The 24033-nt window shown below is 42.4% G+C and overlaps 2 protein-coding genes, 1 long non-coding RNA gene and 1 pseudogene across 5 annotated transcripts in view; 3 read left to right on the top strand and 1 right to left on the bottom strand.

Moving 5' to 3' along the window:
- The window catches only part of LOC147016815 (uncharacterized), a 57894-nt gene extending 47830 nt beyond the window's left edge, over window positions 1-10064 (top strand). Inside the window, exon 3 of the long non-coding RNA XR_015049191.1 lies at window positions 9942-10064. This is a non-coding gene — a long non-coding RNA (uncharacterized LOC147016815). The remainder of the gene's footprint in view (window positions 1-9941) is intronic.
- Window positions 10065-10749: 685 nt separating this feature from the next.
- On the top strand, window positions 10750-23641 carry LOC147016813 (uncharacterized). The gene is made up of 2 exons (XM_085845848.1): window positions 10750-10887; window positions 21739-23641. The coding sequence occupies exons 1-2, from the start codon at window positions 10873-10875 to the stop codon at window positions 23017-23019; spliced, it is 1296 nt and encodes a 431-aa protein (XP_085701974.1). The 5' UTR covers window positions 10750-10872; the 3' UTR covers window positions 23020-23641.
- Window positions 10880-24033, bottom strand: part of LOC147016812 (uncharacterized) — a 73228-nt gene continuing 60074 nt past the window's right edge. The window contains exons 10-12 of one of the 3 annotated variants that reach the window (XM_085845849.1): window positions 20039-20621; window positions 11288-11392; window positions 10880-11092 (exon numbers count right to left, since the gene is read on the bottom strand). In XM_085845849.1, the coding sequence (XP_085701975.1) occupies window positions 20509-20621 (113 nt within the window). In that variant the 3' untranslated portion in view covers window positions 10880-11092; window positions 11288-11392; window positions 20039-20508. Of the gene's footprint in view, window positions 11093-11287; window positions 11393-20038; window positions 20622-24033 lie in introns of those variants that run through there. The other 2 variants (XM_085845850.1, XM_085845851.1) reach the window with 2 other exon arrangements.
- LOC147016814 (uncharacterized) lies at window positions 14084-15475 on the top strand (annotated as a pseudogene).

Raw genomic sequence — 24033 nt, 5'->3', positions numbered from 1 at the left:
CTCCAGCAAGCGACGCATTACTGGATTTTTTGAAAGCCACTGGATTGGACGTCGCTAACTGCCGAGGACAATCTTACGATACCGCATCTAATATGAGTAGCCGATACAATGGGATGCAGGGGGGGAAGGGAAATGGGAGAGGGGAGAGGAAAGGGGGAGGAGAGGAGAAGGAGGGAGGGGGGAGAAGAAGGGAGGGTGAAGGAGAGGAGGGAGGGGGAGTGGAGAGGAAAGATGGGGAGGGGGAGAGGGAGGAGGAAGGAGAGGGTGGAGGAGGAAGGAGAGGGTGGAGGAGGAGGAAGGGGGGAAGGGAGGGGGAGGGGTTGTTCACTCACTTTTGCCATGCCATGTCACCCCAAGCGAGCGGTGCGTGCTCCGTCACCATGAGAGAGCGGTGCACACTCCATCACCCCGAGCAAGCGGTTCATGCTCCGTCACCCTGAGCGAGCCGTGGGTGCTCCGTCACCCCGAGCGAGCCGTGGGTGCTCCGTCACCCCGAGCGAGCCGTGGGTGCTCCGTCACCCCGAGCGAGCCGTGGGTGCTCCGTCACCCCGAGCGAGCCGTGGGTGCTCCGTCACCCCGAGCGAGCCGTGGGTGCTCCGTCACCCGAGCGAGCCGTGGGTGCTCCGTCACCCCGAGCGAGCCGTGGGGGCTCCGTCACCCCGAGCGAGCCGTGGGTGCTCCGTCACCCCTGAGCGAGCCGTGGGTGCTCCGTCACCCCGAGCGAGCCGTGGGTGCTCCGTCACCCCGAGCGAGCCGTGGGTGCTCCGTCACCCCGAGCGAGCCGTGGGTGCTCCGTCACCCCGAGCGAGCCGTGGGTGCTCCGTCACCCCGAGCGAGCCGTGGGTGCTCCGTCACCCCGAGCGAGCCGTGGGTGCTCCGTCACCCCGAGCGAGCCGTGGGTGCTCCGTCACCCCGAGCGAGCGATGCGTGCTCCATCACCCCGAGCGAGTGGTGTGTGCTCCCTCACCCCGAGCGAGCTGTGCGTGCTCCGTCACCCCGAGCGAGTGGTGCCAATTTTGTTTTTTCACCCGTCACATCATGATTGGCAGCTGTTTATAAATATTATTGTCGACATCCTCCTGAAACGTCTCAATAAATGCAATGTTGTTTTTCTGTGAAGGCTCCTCAAGGACGGGAGGTTGTCTCCGGACTTGCCTGGATGGTAGTTTATCTTTGGATGTGTCTGAGCAGTGTTTGGCTCTGGGCCGTGTGTGACCAGTAGAAAATGGATTTCAGACATAATTTTGTTTTTCATCTTAGTCTGGGATCCAGGGCACCAAAATTTGAGATGACCTGTCTTGGAAAGATATACTTTGCAGGCCACATTTTTTTGCAATTTCAGACCCTTAGGAAACAGAATCCAGAGGCCTGCTCTGCCAGAGGAATTGCAAAATTGAAAAAAAATGCATCTTTTTAGCACTACTACCCTCAAATAAAAAATCGACTCTCGTGAAAAATTGAAAAATGCAGAAGGATAAAGTTTGGGTAATTAGGGCTTCAAGCATGGCTGAAGCTCTATTGAAATCGTTCCTATTATTATTATTAAAGGCGTTTTTATGTTCTACTGACCGATTTTGTGGCGGATCTGGAGTGAAAACTGTTCGATGAAATTGAACGAAACTTAAGATAATTACTCACCACCTGAAGTTTATACTATGAAATATTTGATGACGTAGGTCACGTGGTATGGTGGCCATATTGGATTTTATCCAAAACCTAAAAACATCTTCTTCTCCAGAATGGATAACACGACAGCCTCAAACTTTTGCAGACATTTGCATTGTTCCATGGTAATGTTAATTTGTTAATTTGGTCGAAATCTTTACATAATTTATACGATTTAAAATGATGCCGATTCGCCTCATTAAATATACAAATGAGAGTTGAAAAAAATTTAATGACAAATTTAGATAGCACATAAACAGGGGACTCCCAATATATTTATACTATGTCTGTATTTGACCCCAGTGAGCCCCCCAAAGTTGAAAATGACCCATTTTTGAAATGTCATAAAATGAAAACAACGCTTGGATTAAATTCAATGAAACTTATCCATTTAATAACTCTCCACCTTATGATTATAGTTTGAAAATTTTGATGACGTCGGTCACGTGGTATGGCGGCCATATTGGATTTTCTCCAAAACCTAAAAACATCTCCAGAAGGGATAATCTGACAGCCTCAATCTTTTGCACACATTTGCTAAGTTCCATGTTAATGTTAATTTGGTCGAAATCGTTATTTAATTTATATGATTTTAAATGATGCCGATTCGCCTCATTAAATATGCAAATGAGATTTGAAAAAATTTAATGACAGATTTAAATAGTTCATTAACAGGGGACTCCAAATATGTTTATACCATGTCTGGACTTGACCCCAGTGAGGCCCCAGAGACCCCCAAAGTTTAAAATCACCCATTTTTGAAATGTCGTTAAATGAAAACAATGCTTTGATGAAATTCAATGAAACATCGATTTAATAACTCTCCACTTGCTGTTTATACTTTGAAAATTTTAATGACGTCGGTCACGTGGTATGGTGGCCATATTGGATTTTCTCCAAAACCGAAAAACATCTTCTTCTCCAGAAGGGGTAATAGGACAGCCTCAAACTTTTGCACACATTTGTGAGGTTCCATTGGAATGTTAAGTTGTTAATTTCATCGAAATCGTTACATAATTTAAATGATTAAAATGATGCCGATTCGCCTCATTAAATATGCCAAATATGCAAATGAGAGTTGAAAAAATTTAATGACAGATTCTGATAGGTCTTGAAGAGCGGACTCCAAATATGTTTACACTATGTCTGTATTTTACCCCAGTGAGGCCCCAGAGCCCCCCAAAGTTGAAAATCACCCATTTTTGACATGTCATAAAATGAAAACCAAAGAAGATAGACAAAAAGTGACCACACATTCTGGAAGATATTTTAACGTTCTACAAGTTCGCCATTTACATTAATATGCAAATGTGGAGTTATTGGACTTTTTTGGGGACTTGAAAATTTGTCCAGCCTCGATTTGTCCAATGTGAAGTTTCTTTCTTTATCATGTATTGCAATGGGCTTTTCAATCCTTCATTGATATAACATGAGGGACCCCGTAACTGGACCCCATTGCAGACTTGAACTAACTTTCTAACTCAGAAAACCCATATCATGTGGGTGATAGTGTTGAAATTTGTTAAAATAGAGGCACGCCTTGAAGCCCGGGATTACTGGTTTACCAGTTGTAATTTTAATTACAATAGTATTAAACTTGGCACATTAATAGAACATAACATCCTTTAAAGTATTCACTATAAATTTAACTAAAGGTTTTCAAAATGGCCACCATATTTCTAAGATGGCTGCCATGTTCCAAGATGGATGCCATATTTTCCCATAGATATCTATGTTCATTATACTCTTGAGTATTATTGCAATTATTCAAGTGTTTTGTGTTTGTTACGAAACCATTGCTTGGTTTATTCTTTTTTTGGCGTAAAAAACCCAATGTATTGTGGCTGTATCTTTTGAAGATGGCTGCCATTTTGCATGACTGACGATAATTTGGTCTGAAAAGAAACATTTTCAGAATTGTGTTACTTGCTTGATATATGTACTATTTGACCTTTGAAAGTTGGACAAGAAAACACGCTATTAAATTTAATGAAAAATTCAAAATGGCTGTCAATTTCTGACTAAATATCTGTTCTCAACACAGATTTGATATAAATGCACAACATGAGTTATTTTTGTGTCTTTTTATGTTGTGACCATCTTTAATATAATAGATACAAATAGTTTCACATGATGACACTTCGTAAAATTACATCTTTTTACAAGGTCTTGCAAAATTTGACATGTATCATGTTGCACTCATCAATGAAAATGAATATTCCACTGACTAGTTCATTATTTAGTTCTCATCAGGAATCAAGAGGTTTGCTTCAACGCGTCCACATTTCAGTGGGTCACCCATGCAAAGGCAAGCAAAAACACTTTGAGTTGGTTCGAGCGCACAGGCAGCTCCGAAGACAGTTGCTCTTCTTGCATTTACAGAACTTTTCCTGTACAGCTCTTGGCTTTGGATCCTTTGTCATCATTATTGGCACCAGTTTGCCATTCCTGATTTCTCTGCCGAATGCAGTTGCTATTGGGTGTACTGGTTTCGAAATGTGAGCACTCTTACACACAGCCATTTGGTGAAGACTTCGTAGCAAGTGAAGGTAAAATGCATCCTCTGTAGGAGGCAGGCATCTGAGGTCACATTTTTTGGTAGCGAAAATGTGTGCACGCAGGACATCCAGACTACCCAGGAAATCAGATTGTGTATAGAGGGCCAGAAAGAAGAATCTTGCAGCTTCAATGACACCAGTTGATACATCAAGGATAAAGTTCTCGCCAGGTTTGCCATACTGAGCGAGTGGAAGAAGCTTTTCTGGATTGTCTACAGCACATTTGAAAGCCCGCTTCTTTCCTCTTTGGAATGGATAGCTGACTGTATCACAGCCACTCAAGATGTAGGCACTGAGGATAACAGAACATATTTAGTCCTGTACTGATTTTGTAGGGTTGTAATATAGAATACCTTATTCTCAAGAAATATGGGCACTTCTATCTCGGAAATCAGTTTTTCAAATGCATCATTATATGGATCATTCTCAGCTTGCTGTTTTGCGCCAGTGATCCTCTTGTTCATGTAAGTTGTCATGCAAGAGCGGTGATAGCGAAAATCTGCTGCAACTATGTCAATGCTACCACTATCAAACATATGTAATCTCTTCAGCATGACTTCATCATGAAGGCTTCTTGCTTTCTGTTGAATCGGTTTATGCCCTTCTAGATCTGTGATGAGCAAGAGCTACCATTCGCCCTTTTTATTTCGCTCTTTGCAACAAATGAAACACTGGTGCTTGTATCGGATAGGTTGCTCAGAACTTGACCTTGTTCCCATATGTGCTGTGTTGGAACTAGAGCTTGATTCATCACAATTGTTCACAGTAGTCTTAACATTTCGTATTTTCTGTTCAACTGGCTTTTGGTTTGTATAACTGTTACGACATTTTGCATGCATTTTTGGCTCATGTAGCATAAAGTTATGTTCATCTATAATGTCTCGCTCCAATCTAAAAGCTACTTCATCCATTCATTTAGTGACAGCGTTAAGAAGTGCTGGATAACCCAGTGGCGTTAATTGTTGGAGCGGCACAGTTTCTGATACATACTGACAAATTAGACATCTGGAATAATCTGTGTCAGATCGGGATCTTTTCTCCCTTGTGTGTTCTGGTTCCATGATTTATTCAGTCTACTCCACCATGCCAGATAATCTGTGGAAGAAACAAATATGTACTATAGGTTGCAGTCAAGAATAATACAAGAATATCTTTGTATCTCAAAAACATTACATGTACAGCCACTTTTAATAAGACAATTTCTTCTAAAGCAAGAACAAGTATGCACATCTAAATAAGGACTGCTCCCTTGCACTAAGTGACCTGACATTCTAGAGAACTAGATGAATGTTGAGATTTACCATTTGTTTTAGTAATCTCATTGACTTGATATGTATTTAAATAAATTAGGATTTGGGTCATAGTTCATCTCAGGTTCACAATATATATATATATAACATGTATAACATGTCTTGTAGAAAGTAGTACATTGGTCAAAGTTTGAGTGGGGTGATTTCCAAATTGATGATAGGTTTCATTTGACATTATATCGTATCTTTACATGTTTTGATTGTATTTTTTATCATTATGAGTGCAGAAGTATATAATCTGCGATATGAATGTAGCATTACTCACCTTCTTCTGAAAATTGATCGCCAAGCAGTCATTTAAAGGTGGCTACAGTGATGACCTTCTGGTTATTTACCACCGGAGCAGGTGCACTTCCTGTGCTACTTGCATGTCAACAAATAATTATTAGTAGCATCATCAAATGGACTAAAACAAAAATTTCATTTCACATATGTTATTAATATGCATCTTAGGAAAAATAATGGGAGGGTTATATTTGTATAAGGACGGTAAGTAGACTATTAAAATGCTTGTAATTCTGTTGCCATGGTAACCAAAAATCCTCATGTTTTTGGCATTATTTAAATATTGCATTCAGAATAGTTAATTAGCTGACATAATATTGTTGTGGTTACCAAATTCGCAAACCACCATTCAGGTCCCTTAGGTGAGATATCTCGGTAAGTATATGTGTAGTTAGGCCCAAACCCGTTGTCTAGTGGGAATACATGTCATTTATGCGTGCTGCGACTCTTCAGGATAGCCGTTTTTCTTTTACTATCTTTATTTTGGACCAACCGCCATTGTTACCACCACCAACCACATCAACCACCCACCGCGGCGCCGCTTCACGTCACACCTCGCAACCGTCGCATCGCCACCGTTCTTGCGCCGCTTGTGGGTACCGGTGTTGGACTCGTGCAGGGCGCGCGCCGAACAGCGTGTACAAAACCACGGATTTTCCACTTCAAAAACGGATCAAAAATGACACACGCCCACTTTTGTTCCGTCCAATCGGTGAGCGAGGGGCGATTTGGCCCCGCCTCCAGGGCGTTGGAGGGCGGTCGCTATATGCAAATTTATGGATAAAAATGCATTCACGCCCACTTTTTCTCGGGCCAATGGGGAGCGAGGTGAAAGGTCGAAGGCAGGGGGTCAAAGATGAGAGAGCGAAGCCACGGGGCTTATATAAGCGACCGCGTTCGTCAGTCAAGTAAATAAGGAGTTAAGACCGCAGTCGGTGGAGTTGGGAAGAAGAAGCAAGAAGGAGTTGGTCGTCGTCGTGTGCGTTGGAGTCGGAGTGAAGGGGACGGAGCTGTGGAGAGGCGGCGAGGGCAGACGAGGGGGTGCTCACGTCGTGCCGGGAGCTGCACACCAGGGAGGCCGACGGCGCGACCTGGCCGAGGTGGAGACGCTCGTCGCGGGACTTGAGGCAGAGTAGAAATCCTCCCTTCCCCGAGCATCAGCAACCCCCTCCTGTTTCCCCCCGCGCTGAGATAGTGCGACCAAGGGGGCCCCTTTCCCACCCCCTACCAGACACTGTCCGCGAGGCCCACGGAGTTGAGGCACCATCGCCGCTCCGCGTCTCATCACCAGACGGGTAGGCCCGACCCGGTCTCGGCCTCAGGCCCGCCTCATCTTTGAGGGTGTTCTTTTCCTTGGTTTTGGGTATGTGTTGTCGGCGCCGTCTGTGAAGTAAAATTGTATAAGTGTTGCCGTGTGCTCGCGTAATCGGTATTAGATCTGCATTGTCGCATTTGCTTTTTGTGTAAAATTGCATTGTTTCTTTTCCTTCTATGTGCTTTTGGTGGAATTGCATTGTGTTTCTCTTCTTTTCTATGTGCTTTTGGTGGAATTGTATATGTGCGCTTTCCGTTCATCGCGAATAAATGTGCTTTATTGTTGAACTGTTCTCCCGCTTCGCTTCGTCTTTTCCTCTATTGAATCCCCATCTTACTTCATGTAAAGGGTTGGTAGTGGGCTGAATACGCCCGATAATTAATCGAACCGTCGAGGCCGACGATAACACCGCTCGGTTATCCCGATAGTACGGAACGGGTCGCTTAAGTGGCCCGTGTCCGAAGTCGACCTGCGGCGAGGTGCGATCGCCCGGTCTACCCTCCGTGTGGGTACTTAGGTAGGTCGAATTTGGCGAGCAACCCTATCCCACGCGGGGGCTGATTGGCTCGATCGCGGTGAGACCGAAAGGTCCACCCGTGACTGGTTCCCGGCGTTAGTCCGAGAGGGTCACGACTGGATTGTCCGTCCGGTGGGCGACGTGCCGCGATTCGAGTTACGTGGCCGTCAGCACGCCGGCGGGCGCGAATCCGTAACAATATTTTAGGCAGAAGTATTTTATATTAAATTAATTAATCTTATTATATAATGTATAAATGCTATTCTGCCTAAAACTTTTACATGTAACCAGGCCTCTAATTGGTCCGTCGCAAGTGGGTTCTATATCTATTTTTTTAAGGCATGGGTCAATGTGTAAGTGTGCCACGTTTCATGCTTTTAACACAAAATGCACATACCACTGCCTTAGCCGCCCTACTATTATGGGTATGTTTTGTTTAATTGATAACATGGTCACTTGCACATATATTATGCAACATTTCAATGCGGTTTCATGCATACTATAACAACATACGAACCTTTTGCTGTGGAGATCTGCTTCATTGTTGTCGTCTGCTAGTATGCCAATTTGGAAGAGAGGGAGTATTCATTGTTTCAAAATGCATTTTGTAATATTTTTATTACTTTATTTAAACAAGACAATGAAAATGTTATCTTAAATATCCAGCCTGATATTAGTTGTGTACATGATTTTTAAATAAAATAAAATAATTTAATCATTTGACATGTCAAATATTCTATGAATTTTCTTTGAACTATGGGTATTTTATTGAGAAAAAAAGAAGTATTTTAGAAGATAAGGGCCGTATTTATGTATATTTCCAAATTATTTATCTGAGGGTCAGACATATGAGAAACTCAAAACTTCGCAATACCTTTTTAATATATGTGCTAAATAATTTGGGTCAACATTGGGAGGATAACAGATTTGACACTAGAAACAAGCCCCAATACATTGTATTGCACTCCCTAATAGTGTAAACCATGCAATGGTTTTATAACAAACACAAAGCAATGAAACAATTTGAATAATACTCAACGTATAATGGAAGATTGATATCCATGGTCAAACATATTGTCCTATCTTGGAAAAAAATGGCGGCCATCTTGGAAATTTTATGTCAAAAGTATAGTGGCAATTTTCAGGATGTTATGTTCTATTAATGTGCCAAGTTTAGTACTATTTCCATTAAAATTACCCTAACTTTATCATTCTGCATTTTTCAATTTTTTCACGAGAGGCGAGTTTCGATATGAGGGTAGTAGTGGTAAAAAATGCAATTTTTTTTTTTTCCAATTTTGCAATTCCTCGGCCAGAGCAGGCCTCTGGATTCTGTTCCCTAAGGGTCTGAACTTGCAAAAAAAGTGGCCTGCAAAGTATATCTTTCTGTGACAGGTAACTTCATTTTTAAGGCCCTTTTTGGTTTGGATCCCAGACTATCTTCACTGTTATTCAACGCAGAATCATTTTGATGAAACAGTATGAATTGTAATTGACGCTCCACCTTACCTCTGCCTTCCCTTCCTCTCACCTCACACTGTCTTCCACTCCCCCCTCCCTCCGCTTTCCTTTCCCCTCCACCTCTTCACTTTCCCCGTTCTCTCTCCGACCCGACCCCCCCCCCCTCCAGTATTCCTGTCAGCGAAGTGACGGGTGGTATTTGATTGTGGTTAACTCAGCCTGTCATCATTCTGAGGTCGACAAAATGAGTACCAGTATTCTGGGAGAGGGGCAAAGTATCAGCGGCACAGCCGCACCCAAACAAAATGATAGCTACCCGGAAACCAAGCTGCCATAAGCATGCAGAAGAAGAAGAGGAATAATTTTTTGTCAATGTCAATAGCTGCAGGCTGTGGAGGGTATGATGTTTTGCTTGGAATTGGATTGCAATCCTGAGTTTGTCATTGAAGAAACTTTCTAATATCCATCGCTAACATTAGAAAAAGTTATTCGCATGAACACGGTCCTTTTCCCCACAATCATGAAGCAGGTACAAGGCCGAATCTTACCAAAATGCAAACTGCCCTTGGAGCATAAGACAAACGAAACCATAATGGGCCCCCAACCAACAATTATGTTAACTGATGATATATCATACATCTTCAGTGGTGGAGTCTGCGTATGGACCAGCCAGGCTCCATCATTTATTATAAGAAATTTTTTGAAAAGTTCTTGCCTATGACTGAAATTGATCAAAAATTATTTGGAAACAAAAATATAAATTGTGCTGAAAAAATGTTGTGCTGGAAAACAAAAATGTGGGTGAATGTCGTTCACATGCATTTATGCAGGACTACAGCACAAGAAAAGAGGAAGACGAAGAAGAAAAGTGAAAAATCACCATCTCCACAAACACTGCACCGTCTCCACAAAGCAATGGCGGCCAAATTCTACAAGAGTGTAAAACCATGCAATGTGTTGTCCTGCCAACGTGACGTCATTTCCTCAGTGCACTTTTGTGGTGTATAAATTTTTTAATCCGATTAAAAAAATTAATTTTTCTTTTGGTACAGGTGCAATATCCAAGAGCGAATGTCACTTCCTTCTGTTGGAATCATTGTTTATGTTTCAGCCATTATTGTACTCAGCACGATGGCATTTATCAACTTTTTGGGGATGAACAAAGTGGCAATTTTGCGATCTTTGATCTGGTGTGTTGACGATGTATTTTGGCATGTTTTTCAATCTTGTTAGTATTGAAAATGTTTCAGAATAAAACGTTTGTCCTTTAAATAACTTGACTCTCATACTTTTTAAGCATATAATTTTGTACACATTTGAATGGGTGGCCATTTTTCCCCATGCCATTCTTCCCCATGCCATTCTAACATGTGGAGTACATTCATACTTCCTGATCAGTACTGAAAATTAAACCTGCATATTAAAACAATTTAAAAGCGAATGCTTTACTGAGAGGTAAAGTGACGTTCAGGCCACACTGTACATTCCTTCAAGAATCACAAAATGGTTCACACATCATTGAAGTGGTTCACTTAACACGATTAACCCTCCGGGAATCTTTGTCTGGCTGAGGGTTAACAATTCACCATCACCGCCACGCCTCAGCACAGAGAGCCATTTCCTGTGTGTTTTGTATTTAACGGCGATGGCCCCGCTTCACACAGGAGCTGCAAAGGTTTCATTGGCTTTTGCTGCAGTCTTCTTGAGACGATCTCCATCTTCCAATTACTTACCTGACACAGTGTTTTTAATGTTCCTGACATGCAAAAAAAAAAGGTAAGAGTCATTGCAGGAGAATTTCGACCACTTCCAGAACTGTATTTTAATCATAGGTGGTGTGAAAAATATGACAGAAAACATGTTTTAGCTTTTCGCTGAATAAAAAATACTTAACTTTGATGTAGCTGGTACTTGTTTTGTTCTTCCATCACTTCTTGTCTTTTCTCAGGATATTATTCTTTGCTTTCCGTAAAGCATTGTTCTGAAAAACGACCAAGGTAAAAAAAAAATGGTGTGAGGGGCTTGTTTGCATGATTTGAGTTGATGCGAGTTGGTACCGCCGAGGCAGTTTCTTGGACAGGGTTATACTTGGGGGTTTGCCATTGCCTTCCCAGCGTTGTTTGTCCATGCTCTATCTCTTTAAATGCTGAGCATGAAGCAATGAAGAAGCACGTACCAAAGTCTTCGAGTCTGGGAGATTAGTGGTTCAAATCCTGGCCAAGTCATACCAGAGCGGAGCTTGTTTGCATAATTCTGCTCATCTTTCCAAGCTCACTCCTACCTGTGGCAAAGAGAGCAAGACTTCATACCTGGCTTTCAGGATGCCTGCACCAAAACAGTCATCACTTTGCTAACAATAAATCCCCTCCCCTCCTATCCCAGAAGAGGCTGGAGTACACCAAGGAAGTGTTTTGGGCCAAATATTATTTGTCTTCTTCAGAAACCAACCATCCCATGCTCAGGAAAACCATCTCTTCCTTTTTGCAGCTGACTTACTATTACATCGTGCAGTACCCATGTCCCAATGACAGGAAGAAATCAGCTGTATCACTCTCTCATGATCTGAAATTGATTCAAATCTAAACCTTTAAATCTTGGGACATCTCAGTCTTATTCTGTTGTTCTGAAAGAATCATCAAACAAACAAAAAAAATTCAAGATGGACAGCAACAGGATGAGGTCCATTCACTTGAATGTCTAGGCCTTGATGTCAGCCACCAACACCTGCTGTGCAAACCACATAGCAAAGAAAGGTCTGCAAAGCCATCCGCATACTGCACATGCTTCGCATCATTCTAAATCATCAGTGGGAAACCCTCCAATATCGTGGGTTCCACTATCACGGGTTTCTATCAATTGCAGGCAACCAATTGTGTTCCGATTCTGTTATCGTGGGATGTCATTTCGACCAATCGTGGTTTTTGAGCTGAGATGAGTCATCGTTTGCGTCCTGTGCATGAACGGTTACCTTCTATTACGAGCCTCATGGTGTTTCTTGCACACCGTTTTTAATGAGCCAAATGTATAGTAGGGGAGCAAAACCCCAAAAAGAGGCTTATTTAAGCTTTTAGGTGGTCATGCATGATATACTTTTGTTTGATGTATTTTTTGGTAGGTATAGTGATTCTGCACTGGGAAAAAAATTGCTAGCCCTTCCGATCTTCTTGCGAATTGATGCTATGGCCATATGTTTGATATTTCACCTCCGAGAAAAAGTGAGCAAAAATAGAGGGGTCGGGAAAGGAAAATGCCTCTAATAGGTACTTGCATACATAAAATCACAAGTATTAGGTATCATAGGAAAGGTCTTGGGTTATGCTAATTACTCATATTATTCAAATTGTCATGATGTCATTGATGACGTCACTAGAGGTCAAAAGGTCACCGATTTTGAGGGCAGGTGAAAATCTGGAGTACCACAGCACATACATTATTTTTGTGGCAATATGCAAGGGTTTGAAGAAAAAAAAATAGTGCAAAATTTTCAGGAGATATCAAGGAAGTTTTTGATACCATGAAAGTTCATATTTATCTTGTAGATTTTATGTTAACCCCTTGTGTTTAGAATGCGAATTTCACGAAATCGGCCAAAAATGGCATACAGTGGAATCACTCTAATTCGATATCCCTGCAATTCGACATCCCTGTAATTCGACATTCTCTCTAATTCGACACATATTGCCCGGTCCTGAATGGCACTAACTTTTTTTTGAGTTAACCTGAAACCCTGTAATTTGGCCCCCGCTATTTCGACATTCGACATTATTTTTCAGTCACTGTAATGGAGAAGTGATCCCTCTAATTCGACAATTTACCGAAATTGTAAAAATCTCCGCGGTGATCGTCGCAATGGGATTAATCACCATGACTGAACTCCAGGGGTCGAAGGTTTGTCAAACGATGCAACACAAACGACGATGCAACACAAACGACGCAGCAGGTATGACTCTTTGGTAATTGAACCATTATGTGTCATTTCCTTTGATGATTGAGTTAACTGACATTTCGACTCAATGTCGATGCCTTTGACAATGATCTAAGCATGATAGAGCAACGCAGAGAAACAGAACAATCGCAACAGAACAAAAAAGAAGACGAAGACTACGATTGTGACGAGAACCCAAAGCATACGAAAAGGGACGTTTTAACCGCGATTGACATTTTGAAGGACCTTGCACTGAGAAAAAAACTCCTCTGAATGTATTGGATTTGTAAGGAAAATCGAATCGATTTTCCAGGACTCTTTGATTGATGAGGTTGCTCAAAGTGACATCAGATCGTTCTTGTAAAATCTACATATTTATGTTGTATGATGTATAAATGTTGATTTAGTACTTTATAGTGTATCATTGGAATATAGTGTATATTGGTACATCTATATTGATCATTCGTATTCCTTCACGTTTCTTGCCCTCCCTCTAATTTGACATCCCTCTAATTCGACCATATAGCAAGTATCTGAAGGCATTGCCTGAACTTACTTCAATCTCATAACAAACCCTTGAAATGGCCCACATGATGAAGGATGACGTTCTGCCAAGAAATTGTTCATCAGTGAAGGAGGACAACTGCGTCTCCAACATAATTCAAGGTCATTAGTGAGAAGTTCATTCATCCATTCATGAGTTGTGTTCGTGAGTCCCTGACAAATATTGCAACAGGCAAAGTAGTCTCTTCCACAGAACTGGCGTTAGCCAAAGAGAAAGGGCTTGCTGCACTTAAGCTGGCAGAAGAGAATGATGCAGCTAAGGTCGTTCCCCTTCATCTGAAAACCTTCCAGGAGAAAAGCAAGCCAGTGTCAAAAGAGTCAAAACGAAAGGAGCTCCATCAGGAAGAAGGGGATGTCATGCGGTCTTTGTGCTTTGCTCAAAATTTGGATGAAACACAGAAGATTGATGCATTTTCCCATGAATGGACCAGATATCCTAGTTCACTGTTTGACCCAGATAGGGAACACCCATGTGGCTTTGCAATGCGTAAAGGTAATAAAGCAGACTACCTTACTGCCCTGAGAGAGGCCTGCAGAACATCCTGGGTTGAATGCGAAAAACTAGATGAAGCCAATAGATTTGAAAGCAGCACTGGTGTGATTGTGGATATGATGGTATTTGTACAGCGCTTTCAAGACATGGGTTACACTGATTTCAATCAACTTCAGAAACGTTACCTGCAAAAGATGGTTACTATGCTTCCTGATGGATGTCAAATAATCCATATTTTTGGGGATAGATATGACGTCAGCCAAGAGAGAAGCTTGAAGCAGGAGGAACGTAGTCGTTGGGAGAAAGAAACTCAGTCATTGAAGACCTTCATTCCACAGCCTAACCTGCCCCTGCCGAAATGGAAAAAAATTCATCGGGAAGAAAGAAAACAACAGAAACCTTCTCAAGTTTCTTTTAGACTCATGGTCCAATGGAGAGAATGATATCCCTGAAGGAGTTGAAATCATTGTCGGTGGCTTCACTGAAACCACAGTGAAATTGGCAAGTGGCCTGGTCCAGGAAGTATCAACTCTCTCCAATTCAAATCACGAGGAAGCTGACACCCTCATTTTCGCTCATGCTGCCTATATGGTTCAAGAACAGAACATTCAGAGAATAATCATTGAAGCAAATGACACAGATATAGTGATGATGGGTATTTTCCATGTTCATCGGTTACTTGGATTGCAGGAACTCTGGCTTCACAAGCACACAGTAGCATCAGACGTGCACATCTCCTGCCATGCCATTTCCACATATCTGGAGGAAACATTCCCGAATCAAAATATAACGGGGGTAATCCTGGCAGCATACATTCTAACAGGTTGTGACACAGTTAGTTACCCTTTCCGTATTGATAAGAAACGGGCTCTGAAAGAGGCACTGCAATGCACCAACTATCTTGGCCCAGTGGCAGACTTCGGTGAAGATGTCATAGATGTTGAGCAATCTGTAGTTGATTCTGCTGAGAAATACTTTTTGCATTGTATGGCAAGAACGGTTTCACTGGGACAATGGATGAACTACGATGCCATCTTTTCATGACTAAAAACAGAGACTTAAGATCACTGCCCCAAACTTCTGATTCATTCAAACTTCATCTGCTAAGAGCACTCAATCAGTTGATCATTTGCAAAAAAGCTAGAGAAGTGACACCTACAATGCCAGATCCTACATCATTTGGAGACACATAGAAAATGGTACACTGGTTGCAGTCAGAATGACCAAAGAGCGAAAGCCAAACTGTCAGGACATCATGTAAATGCAAAAAAGGGCGTTGCCGAGTGAGGTGTCAGTGTAAAGCAGCATGGGTGAAGAAGTGCACAATTGCTTGTGCCTGTCGTGGTCAGCCGGAGCTATGTGATCTACAGCCACAAGAATAAATTGTTAATGACTTTGATACAATAATGTCATTTGAATGAGTGATTGTTGTTGCAATAAACAAATTATGTAGATGTCATTATTTCTCGATAGCTTTTTTCGCATATTGCAAAAAGAATTCTCCATCAGATGATGTGGCCCTAGATTGCATTGACAAATTTGGAAGGAAATGGTTAAAGTGCGTGGAAAATTAATCGAAGGGATTTATTTGTTATCCTCGCAATGGTTTCAGGAGGTTTATCAAGTTATACTATTTATTCAAGCTGTTAATACAGTGATACCTCGAAAATTAGAAATATGCCATTTTTGGCCGATTTCGTGAAATTCGCATTCTGAACACAAGGGGTTAACATAAAATCTACAAGATAAATATGAACTTTCTTGGTATCAAAAACTTCCTTGATATCTCCTGAACATTTTGCACTATTTTATTTTCTTCTAACTCCTTGCATATTGCCACAAAAAATAATGTATATGCTGGTACCCCAGATTTTCACCTGCCCTCAAAATCAGTGACCTTTTGACCTCTAGTGACGTCATCGATGTTGTCATGAAAATTTGCATGATATGAGTAATTAGCATAACCCAAGACCTTTCCAATGATACCTAATACTTGTGGTTTTATGTAATGCAAGTATCTATTAGAGGCATTTTCCTTTCCCCTACCCCTCTATTTTTGCTCACTTTTTCTCAGAAGTGAAATGTCAAACATATGGCCATGGCATCAATTTGTAAGAAGATCAGAAGGGCTAACAATTTTTTTCCAGTGCAGAATCACTATACCTACCCAAAAATACATCAAACAAAAGTATATCATGCATGACCACCTCCATCAGAAGTTGGGGGCCCTTGGCTCCCCTACTAGTAATGTGATGGACAAAATTAGTTGTACCAAAAGACAGGGAAAGGTTATGATGTTGGGTCAAAAGATCGAGTTGTTGTATCGTTTGGGTCCAAGGAGAAAATTTGGCATCTGTATGGGCCGCCATTACAGGGTCAATAATTGTCGGGTCCAATGGGAAATAATATAAAGTGTTGTAATAAATTTAAACGTTAAGGAATCTTCCCCATTCAACTCTTCCTCATTCATAAACCTTCATTGTCCTTCAAACCTTCATTATCCTTCAAACCATATTCCCAAACGTTCATTTTCTAACTCCGTTTTCGAACCTTATTGCTAAACACTTAATTTCCGACTCCAGGATTCGAACTCCTGTTCTCAAACACACATTCTCATGTGCAGCTCATGAAACAAATCAAGGCGATGGGATTTATAATGGAACAGGCCTTTAACACCGATGAGACAGGATTAGCTTTTAGACAGGATTTAACACCAAACCATACAACATAGCTGGTCTCACTACCGTCTTATATACTTTCCCCTTCACTCTTGCAGCTACCCTTCTGTCACATATCACTCCAGAAACTCTTCTCCACCCACTCCATCCTGCATGCACTTTCTTTTTCACTTCTCTCCCACACTCTCCGTTACTATGGATAGTTGATCCCAAGTATTTAAACCCATCCACCTTCCCCACCTCAACTCCTTGCGACTGCACCATACCACCACCCTCCCTCTCATGTACGCACATGTTCTCCGTCTTACTCCTACTGACTATCATTCCCCTGCTCTCCAGTGCGTACCTCCACCTCTCGAGGCTCGCTTCAGCCTGCTCCCTACTCTCCCTACAGATCATGATGTCATCCGCGAACATCATAGTCCATGGAGACTCCAGTCTGATCTCGTCCATCAACCTGTCCATCACCATTGCAAACAGGAAAGGGCTCAGAGTCGATTCTTGGTGTAATCCCACTTTTACCTTAAACCGGTCCGTCATTCCTCCCGCACATCTCACCGCTGTCACACTGTCCTCATACATATCCTGCACCATCCTCACATACTTCTCTACCACTCCCGACTTCCTCATACAATACCACAACTCCTCTCTTGGCACTCTATCATAAGCTTTCTCTAAATCCACAAACACACAATGTAACTCCTTCTGGCCTTCCCTATACTTCTCCATCAACATTCTCAAAGCAAACATCGCATCAGTGGTGCTCTTTCCTGGCATAAACCCATATTGCTGCTCACAAATCATCACCTCTCCTCTCAACCTCATTTCCACTACTCTTACCCACAACTTCATGGTGTAGCTTAACAACTTTATCCCTCTGTAATTACCACAGCTCTGCACATCACACTTGTTCTTGAAAATCGGAACCAGTACACTTCATCTCCACTCCTCAGGCATCCTCTCACTTTCCAAGATTTTATTAAACAATCTGGTAAAAAAAACCCCACTGCCATCTCTCCTAAGCACTTCCATGCCTCCACTGGTATATCATCTGGGCCAACCGCCTTTCCACTCTTCATCCTCTTCATAGCAGTCCTCACTTCATCCTTACTTATCCACCCCACTTCCTGATTCACTATCTCCACCTCTTCCAACCTTCTCTCTCTCATTTTCTTCAATCATCAGCTCCTCAAAGTACTCCATCCACCTTCTCAACACACTCTCCTCGCTCGTCAACACATTCCCATTTGCGTCCTTTATCACCCTGACCTGCAGCACATCCTTCCCAGCTCGGTCCCTCTGTCTGGCCAATCGATACAAATCCTTTTCCCCTTCCTTTGTATCCAACTTCTCATACAGCTCGCCATATGCCTTTTCCTTAGCCTTTACCACCTCTCTCTTTGCCTTGCGCCGCCACTCCTTGTACTCCTGCCAACTTTCTTCATCTCTCTGGCTATCCCACTTCTTTTTCACCAACCCCTTCTTCCTTATACTTTCCTGTACTTCCTTGTTCCACCACCAAGTCTCCTTATCTTCTGTCCTCTGTCCAGATGTCACACCAAGTACCTTCCTAGCTATCTCCCTCACCACTTCTGCTGTAGTTGCCCAATCATCCCACCCCTCTTTACCACCATCCAACACCTGTCTCACCTCCTCCCTAAATTCCACGCAAAAGTCTTCCTCCTTCAGCTTCTACCAACTGGTCCTTGGTTCAGCCCTCACTCTCTTCCTCAACCTCACCTCCAAAATCATCCTACAGACCACCAATCGATGCTGTCGAGCTACACTCTCCCCTGCCACCACCTTACAGTCTCTACTCTCTTTCAGGTTGCATCTCCTGCTTAAGATGTAATCCACCTGTGTGCACTTCCCTCCACTCTTTTACGTCACCCTGTGTTCCTCCTTCTTCTTGAAATATGTATTTACCACTGCCATTTCCATTCTTTTTGCAAAATCTACCACCATTTGCCCTTCCACATTCCTCTTGTTGAGACCATACCTACCCATCACCTCCTCATCCTCTTTAGTCCCTTCCCCAACATGCCCATTTAAATCTGCTCCAATCACTACTCTTTCATCCTTGGATACACTCTCCACCACTTCATCTGACTTACTCCAGAAATCTTCTTTCTACTCCATCTCACACCCCATATGCGGCGCATATGCACTGATGACATTCATCATCACCCCTTCAATTTCCAACTTCACACTCATCACTCGGTCCGACACTCTCCTCACCTCCAATGCCCTCTTGACATAATCCTCCTTCAGGATTACCCCGACACCATTTCTCCTCTCATCCACACCATGGTAGGACAGTTTGAAACCACCTCCAATGCTCCTAGCCTTACTCCCCATCCACTTGGTCTCTTGTACACACAGTATTGTCCACCTTTCTTCTCTCCATCATACCAGCCAACTCTCGCCCTTTGCCAGTCATAGTCCCAACATTCAGAGTTCCAACTCTCACCTCCACACTTCTACCCTTCCCCCTCTCCCACTGCCTCTGGACCCACCTTCCCCGTCTCCTTCTCCTCCTTCGCCCAGCAGTAGCACAATTTCCACCGGTACCCTGCTGACCAACGGTACCGGTGGCGGTCGTTGGTAACCCGGGCCTCGACCGATCCAGTATGGAAATCCGTTTATTGTCCGCATAATGATTTGGCATAGGTTTTTACGCCAGATGCCCTTCCTGACGCAAACCTGGTCGCCTCATACGACACACAGGGATATGGTACACCTATTCTAACCGGGGCATATACCGGGCCCAGTACAACTGGTACTCATTTTTCCAACCTCGGAAGGATGACAGGCTGAGTGAACCCCCTGGTGTATATTAATTCAGTGGCCCAGCGGGGCTTGAACTCAGGACCTTTTGGGTCCCAAGCCGCTGCCCTAACCACTGCGCCAATACCAGGTAAACGACACTCTGATGCTGATACTTCGCAATCCTTGTATAAATCATGAAACAGAAATCTGAAGAAAAAAAATTCTGAAACCTCGAGCAAGGCTTCAAACTGCACAATCTCTCAAATTTAAATTCTTAAATGAGGATAACAGAAAATGATCTTATGTTTGGGGTGGGATTCTGCAAAACATTTCTCCAAAATTATCCTGACATATTTTAAAGATCGTCATCGTACTTATCAATATCAAACCGTAATTAAAAGCAATATCAATCCCTTAAAACAATGAAGAGGGATGCGAGTTGATGGTTAAATGGGAAAGAGGAGTATGCGCAGTGGGGATAAATGTGTATAACCCTACCACGTCTCTTTGTAGGCCAAAACAGCAGAGGTAAAGCATCTGAGATCAAAATCTGCAAACAGGTACTCAAGAAAACATGGCACTGAGCACACAACATTAACAATCGACATGGTCAAAAGGGGACACCAAGAGTCGATAACAAAGAAAATCCACATCTGTAGCCATTGCTTTGGAAGTGTCATTCAGAGCAGAGGAAAAAAGGCATCCTCCACTGGAAAGCAGTCACAAAAAACATTCTTGTGTTGGTGAAATGGCATGTCAGACAGATGAATAAAAACGGGAATTTTATCATATGTTTGCCTCAATACCCACCTTTCTTAAAGTGAATCATCATTTCGGATGGAGTCTGTAGATGCTGGTTGCATTATTGTCGGGAACACGGCTGTGCCGCTGTTAATGTGAATTATACTCTTCACTTTTTCGTCTTCTGATGATGATGATCTTCTGATGAATTAAAGACTTCCTCCAGTCTAATCACTCTTAACTTCTTCATCTTCCTCTGATGATGAACGACGTTTGCTGAACAGTTTCAACATCCTCTTTCTCAAACGATTTAGGAAAGAACGCTTTTTTCGTGACTTCACTGCAAAAGGTACACACAGATTTTGGGTCATAATCAAGTGATGTGGTCTTGCTAAAACAAAACCAATTCATCAAAACCTAACAACTATATAAAAGGGGAAATATTATTCTCCCCCGCCCCCACCCCCAATAAAAAAACATTTTCTTTGTAACAAGGTACTTGTGAAACGAATCTCTGCATCATCAGTAAGCTGATCTATAAAATGAAATATGACCTCCAAGTTTTGGCAAAACATATCCCATTGAAAATTGTGTGGATATTTTTTTGCTGAATCACTTCATTCTCTTATTCCGTAATATAATTCTCATCATTGTTTTTCAGATTTACTTGATCTTAAACTTCAGTGAAATTTCAATGTGACTGCCCCACTCAGAGCATGTTTGGTGCAAAAACATTTACTTTAGAACAAATCAATGGATTCATGACCATGTTTATATGTTCATGTTCACTGAAGGAAATGCTGTTAATCTGTAACAAGAAGCATAATGTTCATTTCCATTCAGCACGTTTCATATGCATTCTTTACCATGGACTTGCAACACAAGAAAATTATTCAAGAATTTTGAAACAAAAAAAATAATAGAACGACACTCTGACATAGCAACGTTGCAACATATGCCGCTGCCCAGATTATTACATCATCACACACACTTGCACTAAGTTTGATTTAAATTCCTGAACCCAGATTCAAAATATTAAATAATTCTGGCTGCCAAATCATGCATCGATTCAGGTTGAAATTTAAAACATGTATTCCCCATGACTACTGAATCATAACTGGGATGTTTCACCTCAATTGATGAAACAGTTCAAGATTATTATTTTAAAAAGATTTTTGTTCAAACCAATATGCCTGCCAGACCATGTGACCTATTAATTACACTGAACAACAAATTTCAAAAATTTTTTTTTACTGGAGATGTGTAAAGTGATTAAGACTAATTTGGGTACGCTGATTTCAAAAATCATAACCGTTTTGCTGTATCACGTCAGGATTTTCAGGAACAGAAATATTCCCATTGCCTAGAAGTCAGGATTTCAATGAAATTTACATATGTCTTTAACATGTCTATTTCGTACAATTGTTGTTAACTTGTGTTATATTTCTTTCTTTCAGATAAAGATGAGTAGGCGTTCCTGTACCAATCATCCTGACAACTTCTGTTATGTCTGTGGTCGGTATACCAAAAAAGATCAACAGCGAAGTATATCTACAGCAGTGAAAATGAAGGCCTCCTACTTTCACTACTTCGGGTGTAAGGTGGGGGACCAAGAACAGAGCTGGGCACCACACATCTGCTGCACAAGCTGTCACACAACCTTGACTCAGTGGTTGGTGGGCAAGCGCGCGAGCATGCCATTTGCGGTGCCCATGATATGGCGTGAGCCGCAGAATCATCATGATGATTGTTATTTCTGCTGCACAAGCATCGCCGGCTTCAACAAGAAGAATAAAGGTCACATCAAGTACGCTGACTGCGTCTCTGCTCGTAAACCTGTGCCTCATGATGACGAGAACCCCGTTCCAACACCCCCAGCTGATCAGAACATAGCTGTAAGCAGTGGTGAAGAGGATGGTGATGATGAACCTTTTGAACCCGACACTCAAGAATCACACCTTCTGAACCAGGGAGACTTAAATGATCTTGTAAGAGATCTCTCGCTGTCAAAGGTGAAGGCAGAGCTGCTTGGATCAAGGCTGCAGCAGTGGAATCTACTTGAACCTAACACCAAGATATCCTTGTTCAGAGCACGTCACAGAGACATGGCTGAGTTCTTTGAGATGGAAGACACGATGACATTCTGCAGTGACATCAACGGTCTGTTGAAAGAACTTGGGTGTGATCACGATCCTGCAGACTGGCGCCTCTTCATCGACTCTGGGAAGAACAGCTTGAAGGCTGTTTTGCTCCACAATGGCAATGAGAAACCATCAGTCCCACTGGCTCACGCGTTCGGCATGACAGAGACCTATGAGACTATGCGGCAGCTGCTTGATTCCATCAAGTACAATGACTTCAACTGGCACATCTGCGGAGACTTGAAAGTGGTGGCGCTGTTGTTAGGGCTGCAGTCAGGCTACACGAAATACATGTGCTTCCTTTGTCTCTGGGATAGCAGAGACGACAAGAATCACTGGACGAAGAAAGATTGGGAAGAGCGAAAAGAGCATGTACCTGGTCGACACAACGTGAAGCATGTCGCCCTTGTCGACCCAGCCAAGGTTTTCCTTCCACCACTCCACATAAAGCTCGGCTTGATGAAAAGTTTTGTACGGGCAATGGATCTGAATGGGCGTGGGTTTTTGAATACCTCAAGGAAAAGTTTGGCAACACCTTGTCAGAGGCCAAGATCAAGGCTGGTGTCTTTGTTGGACCGCAAATCCGACAGATTATGAAGGACGAAACTTTTCCGACAACTCTAAACCCCAAAGAGCTGGCAGCGTGGAGGAGCTTCAAAGCTGTGACGGACAACTTCTTGGGGAACGAGTGCGCGGACAACTATGAAGAAATAGTGCAGCAGCTGCTGGAGTCCTTCAGGAAACTTGGCTCCAGGATGTCCCTGAAAATCCATTTCCTACACCAGCACCTGAACTTCTTCCCTGACAACTTGGGAGCAGTCTCGGACGAGCACGGCGAGCGATTCCACCAAGAGATTTCACTCATGGAGACGCGTTACCAAGGGCGGCACAACCCGAACATGATGGGCGATTTCTGCTGGTTCCTGCATTGTGAAACTGACACAGAGCAGCACAAACGCAAAGCCAAATGCCTAAAGCATTTTTAATTACATTCTAGTGGAGTTTTTCTGTAATTTCTATAATTTTGAAGCATTCATGATGAAATAAATGAATAAATGAATTTTTGTAAATTTCATTGAAATCCTGACTTCTAGGCAATGGGAATATTTCTGTTACTGAAAATCCTGACGTGATACAGCAAAACGGTTATGATTTTTGAAATCAGCGTACCCAAATTAGTCTAAATCACTTTACACATCTCCAGTAAAAAAATTTTGTTGTTCAGTGTTATTGGTAAACACTCTGGTATCTGCCAAGCTTTGTGAACATGTTGCTGAAGATTCCCCTTGATCTGTGAAGCCGTTCTGAAGAAGATGATCTTTCGAGATTTCAGGGTAAATTCAATGTGGCTGTCAAACCATGTGACCTATGATGTCAAAAGTGGAGAACTTTTTGTTCCTCCTGGAAAGGTGGTTAAAGCTGTAAAATTTCGTACCTATTCAGCTGTTTCACAGAAGATTTTTGAAGGTTTCTATGTTCAAAACAATATGGCTTCCGAACCATGTGACTAAAGACGTCACAATTTTTTTTTTCTCCAATACAATTTCACCCAAGATGACACTCAAAATTTTTCATCGTGATCAGATAAAGCGTTTAACAATGCAATTATGC

The sequence above is a fragment of the Eptatretus burgeri genome, chromosome 11 (assembly GCF_056783735.1).
Source record: "Eptatretus burgeri isolate ZD-2024b chromosome 11, Ebu_testis_v1, whole genome shotgun sequence".
Lineage (NCBI taxonomy): Eukaryota > Metazoa > Chordata > Myxini > Myxiniformes > Myxinidae > Eptatretus > Eptatretus burgeri.
Note: the sequence above shows the minus strand (reverse complement) of the source record. Positions and strands in the feature narration are given on the sequence as shown.